General features: G+C 35.4%; 3 protein-coding genes and 1 long non-coding RNA gene across 12 annotated transcripts in view; 2 read left to right on the forward strand and 2 right to left on the reverse strand.

Moving 5' to 3' along the window:
- Positions 1-564: 564 nt before the first annotated feature.
- LOC123878118 (zinc finger protein 664-like) lies at positions 565-3,264 on the reverse strand. The gene is made up of 2 exons (XM_045925196.1): positions 2,779-3,264; positions 565-2,210 (listed from the first exon to the last, which is right to left on the reverse strand). The coding sequence occupies exons 1-2, from the start codon at positions 2,968-2,970 to the stop codon at positions 1,005-1,007; spliced, it is 1,398 nt and encodes a 465-aa protein (XP_045781152.1). The 5' UTR covers positions 2,971-3,264; the 3' UTR covers positions 565-1,004.
- Positions 3,265-3,862: 598 nt separating this feature from the next.
- Positions 3,863-6,517, forward strand: LOC123878062 (zinc finger protein 845-like). Of its 6 annotated transcripts, XM_045925087.1 has the most exons (4): positions 3,863-4,129; positions 4,898-5,252; positions 5,295-5,339; positions 5,400-6,517. In XM_045925087.1, the coding sequence occupies exons 1-4, from the start codon at positions 3,947-3,949 to the stop codon at positions 6,503-6,505; spliced, it is 1,689 nt and encodes a 562-aa protein (XP_045781043.1). In that variant the 5' UTR covers positions 3,863-3,946; the 3' UTR covers positions 6,506-6,517. The 6 variants fall into 6 exon arrangements, with proteins under 6 accessions (XP_045781043.1, XP_045781042.1, XP_045781041.1 ...); XM_045925086.1 differs by having other exon boundaries at positions 4,898-5,339; XM_045925085.1 differs by having other exon boundaries at positions 4,898-5,282; positions 5,325-6,517.
- On the reverse strand, positions 6,497-7,480 carry LOC123878063. The gene is made up of 2 exons (XR_006798739.1): positions 7,239-7,480; positions 6,497-6,780 (listed from the first exon to the last, which is right to left on the reverse strand). It is a non-coding gene; the product is annotated as an uncharacterized LOC123878063 (long non-coding RNA).
- Positions 7,481-7,691: 211 nt separating this feature from the next.
- The window catches only part of LOC123878207 (rho guanine nucleotide exchange factor 11), a 207,419-nt gene continuing 202,507 nt past the window's right edge, over positions 7,692-12,603 (forward strand). For all 4 annotated transcript variants that reach the window (XM_045925328.1, XM_045925330.1, XM_045925331.1 and 1 more), the window contains exon 1: positions 7,692-7,972. The gene's annotated coding sequence lies outside the window, so the exon portion shown is untranslated. The remainder of the gene's footprint in view (positions 7,973-12,603) is intronic.

Here is a 12,603-nt window from a genome sequence, read left to right on the forward strand (position 1 = left end):
GAAGTGCATTGACCATTACAAAATAAGAAGAAGAGATACATGGACGTAGTTTTTTATAATTTATTTTACGGCCCTGGATATGACTCCTATAACGTTTCGGTACTGCCCGCAGTACACAGCGTAACGTTTACGTAGTAGTACCTAATCTGTGGTACACAGTTTATAATAGTCCGATGCACTTAGCGGGTCTAACCGCGAAATTCAAATTTAATTTGGTTTTTCGCAATCTGTAAACTAATACGACAAACTTAGCTTATGGCATTCTAATTCCGCCAATGGCAGTATCATTTTCACAGGATTACATAAAAATCTTTACTTGAAAGTGTTCAGTGTAAATTAGTTACACACAAATTAGTCGATACTATATAACTAATTTCTTAACCCTTTCAAGTAAAGGTTTTTATATAAACCTATGTTCTAATAGCGCAAATTCCGCAACTAGACCCTCCAGAATATAAGGGTGGCTCTTTCAAAATCAATGGTTAGACCTGTTGAGTGCACTTTAAGCTAAAGGAAGTCTAAGGGTCTAGGTAAAACTAGACTCCAGAAATATCAAAAATAATATTATTTTCAACCATTTTTAATTCATTAATACAAACCAAATTATTAAATACTATGTTATATAATACATATATCACTTAACCTCCATTTAACTTCATATTAATAGTTAAATACAAGTTTAAGCAAAACTAGAGCCTTTGCATCTCGCCAATGCCCATAACTTCGATACAGGTTTTTAAAAATCCCATGGGAACTCATTGATTCCCCGGATAAAAAATAACCTATGTATTAATCCAAGGTATAATCTATCTCCATTCTAAACAGCCAAATCCCTCTAGTAGTTTTTGTGTGAAAGAACAACAGACATCCATACATATTACATACAAATTTTCGCGTTAATAATATTAGCAGGATAGCATTGTACATATGCTTTTGTTAATTTAGCTTGCAGAAAAGCACCATCCAAAGGCTTTTTAAGTTAATCATAATTCAATTACTTCAACTTAGTTCTCAGTAGAAATAATAAATCTTCTCATGTTTTGCTCTACAGGCAAGTTTGGGGGTATCATATTCCTCCCATAGTACAGCTTGCTGGTCGGGTCGTGATGCCTACTTATATGTTGCTTCAAGAAATGTGTCGTTACAAATTTCCGTGAACAAATCTCGCACATTAATGTAGGGCCCACATGCTTGAACTTTATATGCTCAGCTCTTGCGGAGGCGTTCACGAATCGTTCATTGCATATTCTGCAATGGTAGGGTTTTTCGCCAGTGTGACGTCTTGTATGGTATAACAATGCCTCTTTAGAAACAAACCTACCACCACAAATGTCACATTTAAAATTCTTTTCCCCCGTATGTTTAACCATATGGACCTTCAAATAACTCGGTGCAGTAAATTGTTTACCGCATACTTTACATACATGTGGCTTGGCATTGCCATGAGCAAATCTTTCATGAACTCTTAAACCACCCGGTGTGCTGTAGGCCTTATCACACTTTTCACACGTAAACGACTTTTCCATAGAACTCCTAATTGGGTGAGGATCTATTAAATCTTCTAAACATAGCTTAACATGTCTTTCATAAAATTCCCTGGTTGTATATAATTTTCCACATTTTGGACAAATATTTTTAACTCTATGTTTTTCTTCGTGTACTTGTAGTTTGTCTAAACCTCGACAGGATTTGCCACATTCCTTGCATACATAGAAACAATGCATCATTTTCTGATGGTCCCGCAGCTCTTCCTCCGTGCTTCTGTACTGCGGGCAATCGGGACATTTGTATTTGTGGTTATGACTACCGTGATTAATTAAGTCAGAATCGTTATCAAACCTTTCCAAGCATATTGTACAAGTAAAAATATCGTGTTTAGTTAAATTATGAGCTTTGAGGTCAGATACAGTATCAAAATACTCCACACATGCATGGCAATCATAGGGATGTTTTATGGTACTCAAATTTTGTTTTCCTCTTTTCTTTTTTACAACAAGAGCTTTAGATTCTACATTCTCAATTAATAAATATAAAGTCTTGTTTTTATCTCTTGTATCAATATCAGTATTGAGAGTTTCTGTTAGATTTTCAAACACTTGGTTTAGGAGATATAGGGATTGTTGACATTTGTCCATGAAACGTGCTGAAGACAGTGCATGGTCGACACAGTCAGGACATACAGCTTCAATTCCAGTGATTTCATCACAGATCTGTAAAAAGAAGAACTTTTGCAGTCTCAGATAACACACATGTCTATAAGGGTTATCTATTATTATTATTTTTGCTAATTAGTAGATAATTCACACTTGAGCAGCATGGTGAACAACAACCAAACCCTTTTCATTCTGAGAGGAGACTTGTGCTCAGTAGTGAGCCGGTGATGGGTTGATGATGTTAATTTAATAGAATAATCAGATTTTGTTGATTCACCTATAGCATTTGTGCTTCGAATTCTTTATGTTATTGTTGTTTAATCTATTTTAAATTTACTAAACAGTAGTGACTGACTGACAATCTGAAACATCAGACAACCTAAACTGGTGGATCTTTTGAACATAGATTCTCTCTTTAACATAGATCCACATTTCACACTAAGAGAGGATTTTGGTTTATTCCAACAGGATCCTAAATCCTAAATCAGTATGGTGCAAGTCTGATACAAGATCAGCTGGTAACTTATTAAAGTACACAGGTAATTGAAATGCAAAAAACACTTTTACCATCAAGCCATGGGACTTGGCCCATAATATTATCGGTGTAATATTAATTGGTACTTACATTTTCACCCAGAAGTTTAGTTAGAACTTCCGCTAAAGATTGAGAAGTGGCCTCTTCGGGATATACGGAGACCGCATCGTCAAAACGGACGTAATGGTCTTGAATAACTTTGAGACATAACCTGCAATGGCTGTAGCTATTTTCACTGATAATATTAGAAACAATAACACTCAAATTAGGCTCGTCCAACATTTCAAGTTAACGATAATAGTAAATTAATATCGCGAACTTTTATCACCGACGTTCAATCAAATAATACGCGCGCTTTCACAACTTTTCGTTCAAGAATTTCAATGAAATCTTTTGCTCAGAATGACGCCATTTTGTAACAAATTCGGAATTTTAAAATGATAACCATAGAGGCAGATTCCATAATCCAATTTTACAATTTTACCGATGATTTTACCACATTAGCAAAATCTTCAGCCTAATCTTATCAGGTATATTCATATTATTTGTCCTATTAAAGAAAGATTTCTGATTTTATTGGTTACCATAGACAACTTTATTTTCAAGATTTTCTTGTTCCTTCCATTCCTTCTTGTCCGTTGTTTTTTTTCAGGATAAAAAGATATTATAAAAAACGTAAAAAAGGAAAAAACTATATCCAGTGCATATGTTTCTCCGAATTACTATAATTTTTGCCAACTGCGGAGCCTTCTGGGACTGGTATCCAGGGCTGTAAATTAATTTAAAAAAAAAGCCAACTGTGTACTAGGCATGCCAAAATATCGATATATATCGATAAAAATCGATATGGATATTAAAAATATTGATAATTATCAGTACAATTTCTAACAGAATGTTCACGCTCTAAAAATTGGTATTTTCAACCTTACTTATCATTATCATCTTACGTTACGAGGTAAGTAATTAAAATACATAATTAAGGTAAGAAAAAATATGATAAAAATAAAAGTAAAAACGTAAGTCTACCTAAATAATTTGTTTGTCGGTCTGAAACATGTCTGAAAAAAATCGATTTTTATACACCGCACCGAAAAATTTTATTTAGGTACCGCTAAAAATATCGATGTACTAAACAAATAATATTGATTATCGATATTTTTCGAAAAGCCTTTAGCCTAGCTAGTCTTCTACAACTGTACAACTACAATATTGCTTTATTGCAATTTTTTTTTGTTTCATGTTTGCAAAATTAATGTAAATGAAGTTTAAACGAAAAAACATATTACAAAGTCTTATAAATGGGGAAAAGAGTTTTTGTACTTTGTGCTTTTCTAGCATTGAGGACTTGGAAAGTTATTTGATTGTTACCGACATAGTTATTCTAAAAAGTGAATATGAGAAAAGTATTGTGGATATTTTAAACTTTGTACTTGCTCCAGGCGTAAGTATAATAATCTTTTTAGCATTTTAAGCCCATTGCTGTCCCACTTCTAGGCGATGTCCTCTCTCATCTCATCAAAGAAAGAGTAAAGTAAGAGCCTCGATAGCTCAACGGTTGAAGAGCGGACTGAATTCCGAAAAGTCGGTGGTTCAAACCCCACCCGTTGCATTATTGTCGTACCCATTCCTTTCACAAGCTTTACGCTTAATTAGAGGGGAAAGGGGTGTAGTATTAGATATGATTAGCATGGCTAATATTCTTTAAAAAAAAATTGTACTATAAGGCAACCTTATCGCTAAAATAGCGATCTCTTCCAGGCAACCTTAGGGTAGAGGATATAATAAAAATAGAATTAAGATAGATATTCTCCTTTAACGCAAATCACTTGCCATTAGCCACCACATTCATCATCATCAACCCTTTGCCGGCTCACTATTGAGCACAGGTCTTTTCTCAGAATGAAAAGAGTAAGGGTTGGCTATAGTTCACCACGCTGGTCAAGTGTGGGTTAGCTGACTTCACGCACATTGAGAACATTATGGAGAACTCTTAGGCATGCAGGGGTCCTCACAATGTTTTACTTCACTGTTAAAGCATTTTAATTGCTTAAAATGCACATAACATAACAAAATTAGAGGTGCATGCCCTGGATGGGACCCCTGGTCAGGGGATCGACATATTAATCACAGGGGTATCACCACTCTGGCCTTCACATTAACTTGAATATATTATTTACTAAGTATAATAACCAATTTGCTTACTTTTCAGATTGCTACAGATTTCCTAACTAGCTACATATGCATGCCATGTTTTAAATCAGCATTATCAAGCTATTTATTCATAAAAACGGCCAAAGAAAATAGTGAATACCTCAGTAAAACCATAAAAAATGTAACAAATATCCTGAAAAGCAATTTAGAGGAGAATTTAGAATTTTGTAAGACAGTATATTTGTTAAGTGAAGACTCCAAGTTTTCAAGTTGTTATGATACTCAATGTGAAATTGATTCTATTGAAACTGCAAAGCTGAGGTTAGACACTATCTTATTGGAGGAAAATAATGAAGAAAATGTAATTTCTATTGATATAGAGTTTGAACAACAAGAAAATGAACAGCTACAATATAGAGAAGAAGAAAATGAACAAGACAAAGATGAACTACGACATAGAGAAGAAGTAAATGAACAAGACAAAGATGAACTCCTACAACATAGAGAAGAAGAAAATGAACAGCTACAACACATAAAAGACAAAGATGAACAGCTACAACATAGAGAAGAAGAAAATGAACAGCTACAATACAGAGAAGAAGAAAATGAACAGCTACAACACATAAAAGAGGAAGATGAATTGCTACAACATAGAGAAAAAGATAATGAACAGCTACAATACAGAGAAAAAGAAAATGAACAGCTACAATACAGAGAAAAAGAAAATGAACAGCCACAATGTAGAAATGAACAAAATGAACAGCTACAATATAGAGATGGACAAAATGAACAGCTACAATGTAGAGCAGAAAAAAAACAGCTACAACATAGAAAGGCAAATACTAAACATAGTGATTTAGAAAATATGTTTGAAAGAGGTGGGAAAAGGGTACAGTGTAAACTTTGTAAGGTTTTCACTAGCATAAATTATTTCAGAAGTCATTATTACAGACAGCATGCTCCAAAAACTATTAAATGTCCAAAGTGTCCTAAACTGTTTGGATCAACAAGTATACTAAATAAACATAGATATGAAAACCACACTGAAGCAATATGCACTGAATGTGGTAAAGCGTTTAACAACTATCGTTATCTAAGAAAGCATAAACAAAGTCACCAAATTAGTTTCCCTTGTGAGAAATGCAAGTATGTGTATAAAAGCAAAGAAACGTATGACCGACACCTAAAGTTTCAAATATGTGGCCAAAAACAGAAAAAGACTCAAGCCTTATTCACTTTCGCAGATACCATATTCACTTGTGATATTTGTAATAAAAACTATTGTCATAAGAATTCCCTAAAAAGACATATAGGGCTGATGCATGGAGATGGCAAGGCCTATGTGTGTGGGTGGTGTGACAAAAAATATAGTACTCAAAGTCACTTGAATGCACACACAGTAATACACACAGAACACAAAAAATTCTCTTGCACAACATGTAATAGTAAATTCAGTACAAAAAGGAGTCTTACTGTCCACACTAACCCTTATAAATGTGCTGATTGTGATGCTAGCTTTTTTTGTTCAACACAGAGATCTATGCATGTTCAGCATTACCACAGACAATTGCAGCAAAATTTGCAGTTTGAATGTGATTTATGTTTTGGTAAATTTAAATATAAAAGGGGCTTGGTGAAGCATAAAAAAACTGTGAAGTGTAGCTAGGAAGTTTCAAGCAAACATATCAATGTTATTAGAAAACCAACATCCCATTCTAAACAGCATGGTATTTGATACAACTCCTCCATTTTGATACAACTCTTTTATACTGTTTGTCCTTTTTTTACTTTTTGTTGTGTGGGTTGCTTTGTAGATGTGTCTCAACCACTTCTGTTATTTGGCCTGAGCTACGTCCGCAGTGTCTCTTTCCTCCGACCTTTCCATGAGTTTTTCCATATTGCTGGCATTCTTGTGATGTGATCAAAGAACCCAAGGGTCTTCTGTAAATAGATCCAATCTAAATAAACAATTCCTAATACTCAAGATTGTATGACTAATATTAATTAAATTTTGTCTGAGTTATCTAGAATAAAGTAATACTACTACAGAATATAATATTTTGTTTCTCTTATTAAAAACCAGATTCAACTATTGTATTAATGCGCCTGGTCTATACCAGCACAAAAGACATGAAGTCAGTCTATTGGTCTGTGAACCAATACTGCAGGATTTCAGATGATGTAAGGCCGCAATTACACCTGTAAGTTTAACTCATGTAAGCTTACATGGTTAATTTACGACAAAAGTATTGTAAGCACTCTTAAAATCTTATAAATGTCATAAACATAAAGAAAGTTGTAATTACGTAGCTACTTACATGAGTAAACTTACAGGTGTAATCGCAGCTTACAAACTAAGCATTCCCATAAGTCAATTTCATTATTACTGTGGTAGGTACCTCTTATATTTAATTGGGGTCCAAGGTGCTTGAATGGCAACCTCAAACCTCATAGCGTTGGCAGATCCACCAGGTCTCATGGAAGGGAAACCGCAGGTGGCGGCCACTACTTTGTAAATAATCTTTGTCATACTTTATTTAGGAGCTGCAGAAATATAAAAAATATTTTGTTGGAAAAATTTTTGCCGGGAATATCCAAAACATCTGAATTATCACCTTTTAAAATTTAAAGTTACCGCGCAATTTTTGATTTAATTATAAAAAAAAAATTTAAATTTATTTTACGGCCCTACCCTACTAGTAATAAAACTCAGACCATGGTTTCCCCTATTCATTCAAGTTTCGCCTATAAGAACTCTGTGGTATAAATTTATGGCGGTGCCACATGCTTGCGATAAACAACAAGCACTGGCCCTAGAATCCAAAGACTTGAAGCCATAAAAAAAACCTGAAATGTCAACCTTACAAAAATACAAAATGGCCGAAACTCGTTGGACTGCGACAGACGTCCCGTGAAATATGCCTTTTGTGGTACGGTAATAACTGTAAATAAACATTAAAGTGCAAGTGTTGTGTTTCCCTCAGTGTCCCGGGCTTGTGCATGTCGTGTGTACCTATGTGTTAACATTGTGATAAGGTAAAAATAGAGAAGTTTTTGTGCAGTGTTTTGTGTCTTGTTTTCACGGAGATCATCACTTTGCCGTCTGTTTTGGATTTATGTTTGCTTGGCCACGGTTAGTACGACTATAATCAGTTACAATTATTAAGTTACGATAAGTTTCAAAGTAATTAAGTAATTACTACTTGTTGTCGTGATGCGTGTAAATAATTTTCAAAAGTTTTGACAATAGTTTTTGTCTCGTAAGTTTTTGTGTTTTTGTTCAAGTGCGAGGGAGATAACTTTAGCTAGTCCGTGAAGTTGTGTCACTCCCTTGGTATGGAAAGTGTGTCGAGTATTATTGTTTTGGTGGCGACTGGTGACCTATTACGAAATATTAGAATCATAGAGCGGTTGGGAGGTCGAGGGTCAGTCCGAAGGCAATTAAGTAAAGACCGCCCCTCTAAGATTAAGCATGACACGACGCGTAGGACGTCGCAGCATCACAATAGTGACATCACATTAGTGTATTTTAGGAATATTTACACTTTATATTCACACCACTCCACAGTTCTGTAATAAGCAATTGTCCAGCAATTGCTTATTACAGAACTGTTATCTAAAGGTAAAGTATGTCATAACATTCCTATAACTTAGCTGGGTTGAAATGTTGACTGTAGTACTGAAATCACTTTTTGATTTTTGATTCTGAAGATTTTGATTTTACTGTCTCGCGAGGTGTGAAAGGTAGTGTATTGAACGCGGAGGTAATTCTGTCTTCGTCTTGGGCGCCCCTATATTCCGCGTTTCACTCAGAATACTAGTGGCAACACACTCACTATGCTTAGGAATTAGATACTCTAAAATCCCCCATCACGCTTGGGATTTATCCCTGAGCCCGTAACGTAAGACCCCATACTGAATCATCTACTATTATTACTGATTCTGAGTGCAACTAAAATTTAGAGTAAGTACTTGCATCCTTTTCTAAGCAATGTTATAAGAAAAGGACAGATAAACCTAATTTAATCTAGAGTTGTTAAACCTTGTGACTTTAGCTGCCAGTGCACAAAAATTTAGTCTTTAAATGTAAAATACATGTTCCATCCTTTTTTAGCAATATGAAAAAGAAAAAGACAACTGAATCAGCACCGCTATCAACTTTTATAGACTAATCTAAACTTCCACAGGCGACGTTCGGTCTGTAAATGTAAAGGCTGACAACCAAATATTGTAATTTATTGTTGGTTTTATCAAAGGAAGTAGATTAGGTCAGTGTGTGTCATAAAAGATGTGACTAGTCACTTGTACAAGCCGTAAATTATTATCAAATCATATCACTTATTTTGCAGAAACATATAAGGTGTTTTTTTTTTTTTTTTCTCTCGTCTGACTTTTTACGCTGATTAGCCAATGTCAAGTGTGTAGTTATTTACAAGTTAGGAAAACTATATGTATAAGTATGGACTTCGTCTGTGCTGGCGCCCGCCGACATACACGCGGCGCCCCTTAAGAGCGCTTCTCAGTCAATTCCTCGGTCAGTTCCACCACCAATAAACACCAGCGGGACACAAAAACCGGCCACTTCTAACAAAAAAACACTCCAAAAAGTCACAACACGCGCGCCAACAAACGCCACCACAGACAAAGTCCAAAAAGGTGTTGTTACAGAGTTTGGTAGCAGAAAATGTTTTTTTTTTTTTTAAAATAAATGCATGCAAATCTAGATTACTACTAAGTCTGTATGAGTAGGTTCTAAGTAATATAAAGAGGAAAGATTTGTTTGTTTGCAATCATCAAACTGAAACTACCGATCCAATTTTAATAATTCTTTCACCATTAGAGAGCTACTTTATCTAGAAATCACATAGGGTATATACTTATTATAGTTATGTATCATATTCCACCTGAAGGAAGCCTGCACTGATATATCAAATTATTAAATTTTATAACTGACTGCCGTGAAAAATCTCAATCTTTAGGTTTAGTTTTTATAATATAGCTGTGACAACCGACCAGAGGGACGGGATGAAGAGATAAGGTTTTTTTTTATTAACTATGGAAACCTAAAAAAAATAGAAAGGAAATAGAAAGGAATTATATATAAGCCCTAATTTGCACGAGCGTTAAAAAAGCGTTGCGCTGAATAGAATAGAATAGATTTGTATTCAAATAGACTTTTACAAGTGCTTTTGAATCGTCAAATAATTTACCACTGCTTCAGAATTCCGTTCCTACCGAGAAGAACCACCAAGAAACTCGCCGGTTGCTCTTTTCAATTCTTCAATTTACAATAATATTCCATACTATACAAGCAATTGCAGCCCCGCGCATTGCTGGAGCTAGTCAAATCCATGCATACAAAGCGCGTTAAAAAAGCATTGAAGTGTGCACTACTGATACTTGGGAATGCATTTGTTCTATTTTGAACGCTTTTTTAATGGACGTTAAAAAAGCTCTCCTGTGAATGAGGCCTAAATTATCCTTAAATAATACAAAAATCTATTTTGATTAATTTTATTTTACTTTACTATTGTGATCAAGCAAATTATTTTTACGTACACATCTCCATGTAACTACTTAATTATTTTACATACTCTAAATCCGATTTGCTGAACTCTTAATTCAGTACCTATATGTAAATAATTGAACATTTTCGTAACCCTATCACATACAAATCTTTTAGTGAAATCGTGTTTCTTAAATAAGATGCTGGTTATGATATGAAAAATTTATAATGACTATAAACTACCTTCTTTCGATTGTATGATTATAAACCTTATGTTTTTCATAATACAGTAAGGATTTGTTTAACATTATACTATATATAGCTCGATTACCACTCACTCACTCATTGACATAATTGTTCTCCTAGAAAGAGAAGGAAAATGATATAATGATGTAGGGGAGATGTGTTCAGGTGGGGGAGTCAACTGGGGAAAAATTATGACATTTCGGAAAAACAAGATGGCGGCCGTCGTCATTTTTGCAGCTCCTTTGTTTTTTAAGGGACTCCGTTCAAACTCGCAACTATTAAAGAATGTAGTAAACGGTTACCAGAAAATGTGGAAAAAATTGGAAAAACAAGATGGCGGCCGAGCCGTAGCGTTTCAAAATTTTTAATTTTTCGACCCCGAACCGCGGCGTCACAGATCCGAAACGGGGTAATCGAGGATAATTATTTTTTCTGGTTTCGCCCACGATTATCCTGTATTTTGACAGAACGGGAGTGGCTTTTAAAAATTCAAGATGGCGGCTGTCATGGCGGCCGTTTTGTTAGAGGTACAAAAAAACGCAATTTTAAAAGTTAAATATCTCAAAGTTGGCAACATCGGAGCGATTCGGCTTCTATGAAGCGGTTGTACGTATAGACTCGAGGTATAGATCGGTGGGAAAAAATTACCACATTTTTAGGGAAATTTCAAGATTTTCGGGAAATTGTAAAAAATCGAAATACGCACTTTTAGCAAAATCCGAGTATGAGTGATTACGTGTTTTGCTCGTACAAATGACATTTGGGTATTTTTGTCACCGGAGACTGGCAACACTGGAATTTATCAAAGTAAAAGTGATTTTCGACACGGTCTTTTTCACGGTATCCCCTTTCGCGTGGGTGCGAGCGAGAGGAAAGATTGAAACGTCATCGGGAGCGGTATATCCTGTAGTTAATGGGAAAAATATGAAACCGTGTAAAATCTTTCTGTGAAACAAGTTGGCGGCCATTTTGTATTTTTTTTAACTTTTCGAAATTTTGATCACGTTTTTGAGGCAGTTGGCAACATTTTGGAAAGTCAGTATGTATGAATCGATTGTGTATCTAGGCTGGCAGTATGGAGATATGCAACCGGTGTTGCCACTTTTGGGGAGATTTTCGAGATTTTCAACTAAGAAACTCCTGTAAAATTTTGTATGAAAATTTTTTTTTTCACTGATGGTGTCGTATAGAAAACAAAAACTTAGTAAGCCAAAATTATGGAGAGAGCTGATGATTGAGGGTTTCGGAGACGGGTGAAGGGTCCGCTCAAGGTATTGAAGATAGGTGGGGGGTGCTCGACCAAATGTCATTCATGACATCATCCAATTGCCAAAAAGCTGAAAAAAAATTCAAAATGGCGAAGAAAAGATGGCCGCCATACAAATTTCGCCGGTGTCCAGCTCGGAGGGTATAAAAGATGGAGGTGCGGTTTCTTGGCAAAAGAGGATCAGGATCCAATGGTCTACTCGATGAATAGAAAAAAAATTCAAAATGGCGGAATTTATTTTCCCATACATTTTGTATGGCGAATATTGAATGTCTCATTCTCCTAGAAAGAGACGGAAAACGATACAATAATGTAGGGGAGATGTGTTCGGGTGGGGGAGGCGAGTAGGGAAAAATTATGACATTTCAGAAAAACAAGATGGCGACCGACGTGATTTTTGCAACTCTTTTGTTTTCCAACCGATTTCGTTGAAACTCGCAATCTTTGAAGAATGTACTAAACGATTAATAGAAAAAGTGGAAAATTTTGGAAAAACAAAATGGCCGCCGTACAAATTTCGTCGGTGTCTATCTCGGAGGCTATAAAAGATGGAAGAGTGGTTTCTTGGCAAAAGATGATCAGAGTCCGAAGGTCTACTCGGTGGAACAAACGCTGCATGCTCGCGGACCACTTTAGTGGTCCGCGCACCCACGCACCCTACTAACTTATTATCCTAATTTACAAAAAATAATATGGATATCGTTTTCAGGGTTTCCAGGGTGCTGATTTTGATAATGACATTTAT

The sequence above is a fragment of the Maniola jurtina genome, chromosome 25 (assembly GCF_905333055.1).
Source record: "Maniola jurtina chromosome 25, ilManJurt1.1, whole genome shotgun sequence".
Classification (NCBI taxonomy): domain Eukaryota; kingdom Metazoa; phylum Arthropoda; class Insecta; order Lepidoptera; family Nymphalidae; genus Maniola; species Maniola jurtina.

Coding starts and splice junctions, on each gene's coding strand:
- LOC123878118 (XM_045925196.1), bottom strand. CDS start 2,970: ATGTTGGACGAGCCTAATTTGAGTGTTATTGTTTCTAATATTATCAGT. Junction 2,211..2,778: donor CTAAACTTCTGGGTGAAAAT/GTAAGTACCAAT, acceptor TTCTTTTTACAG/ATCTGTGATGAAATCACTGG.
- LOC123878062 (XM_045925083.1), top strand. CDS start 3,947: ATGAAGTTTAAACGAAAAAACATATTACAAAGTCTTATAAATGGGGAA. Junction 4,130..4,897: donor ACTTTGTACTTGCTCCAGGC/GTAAGTATAATA, acceptor CTTACTTTTCAG/ATTGCTACAGATTTCCTAAC.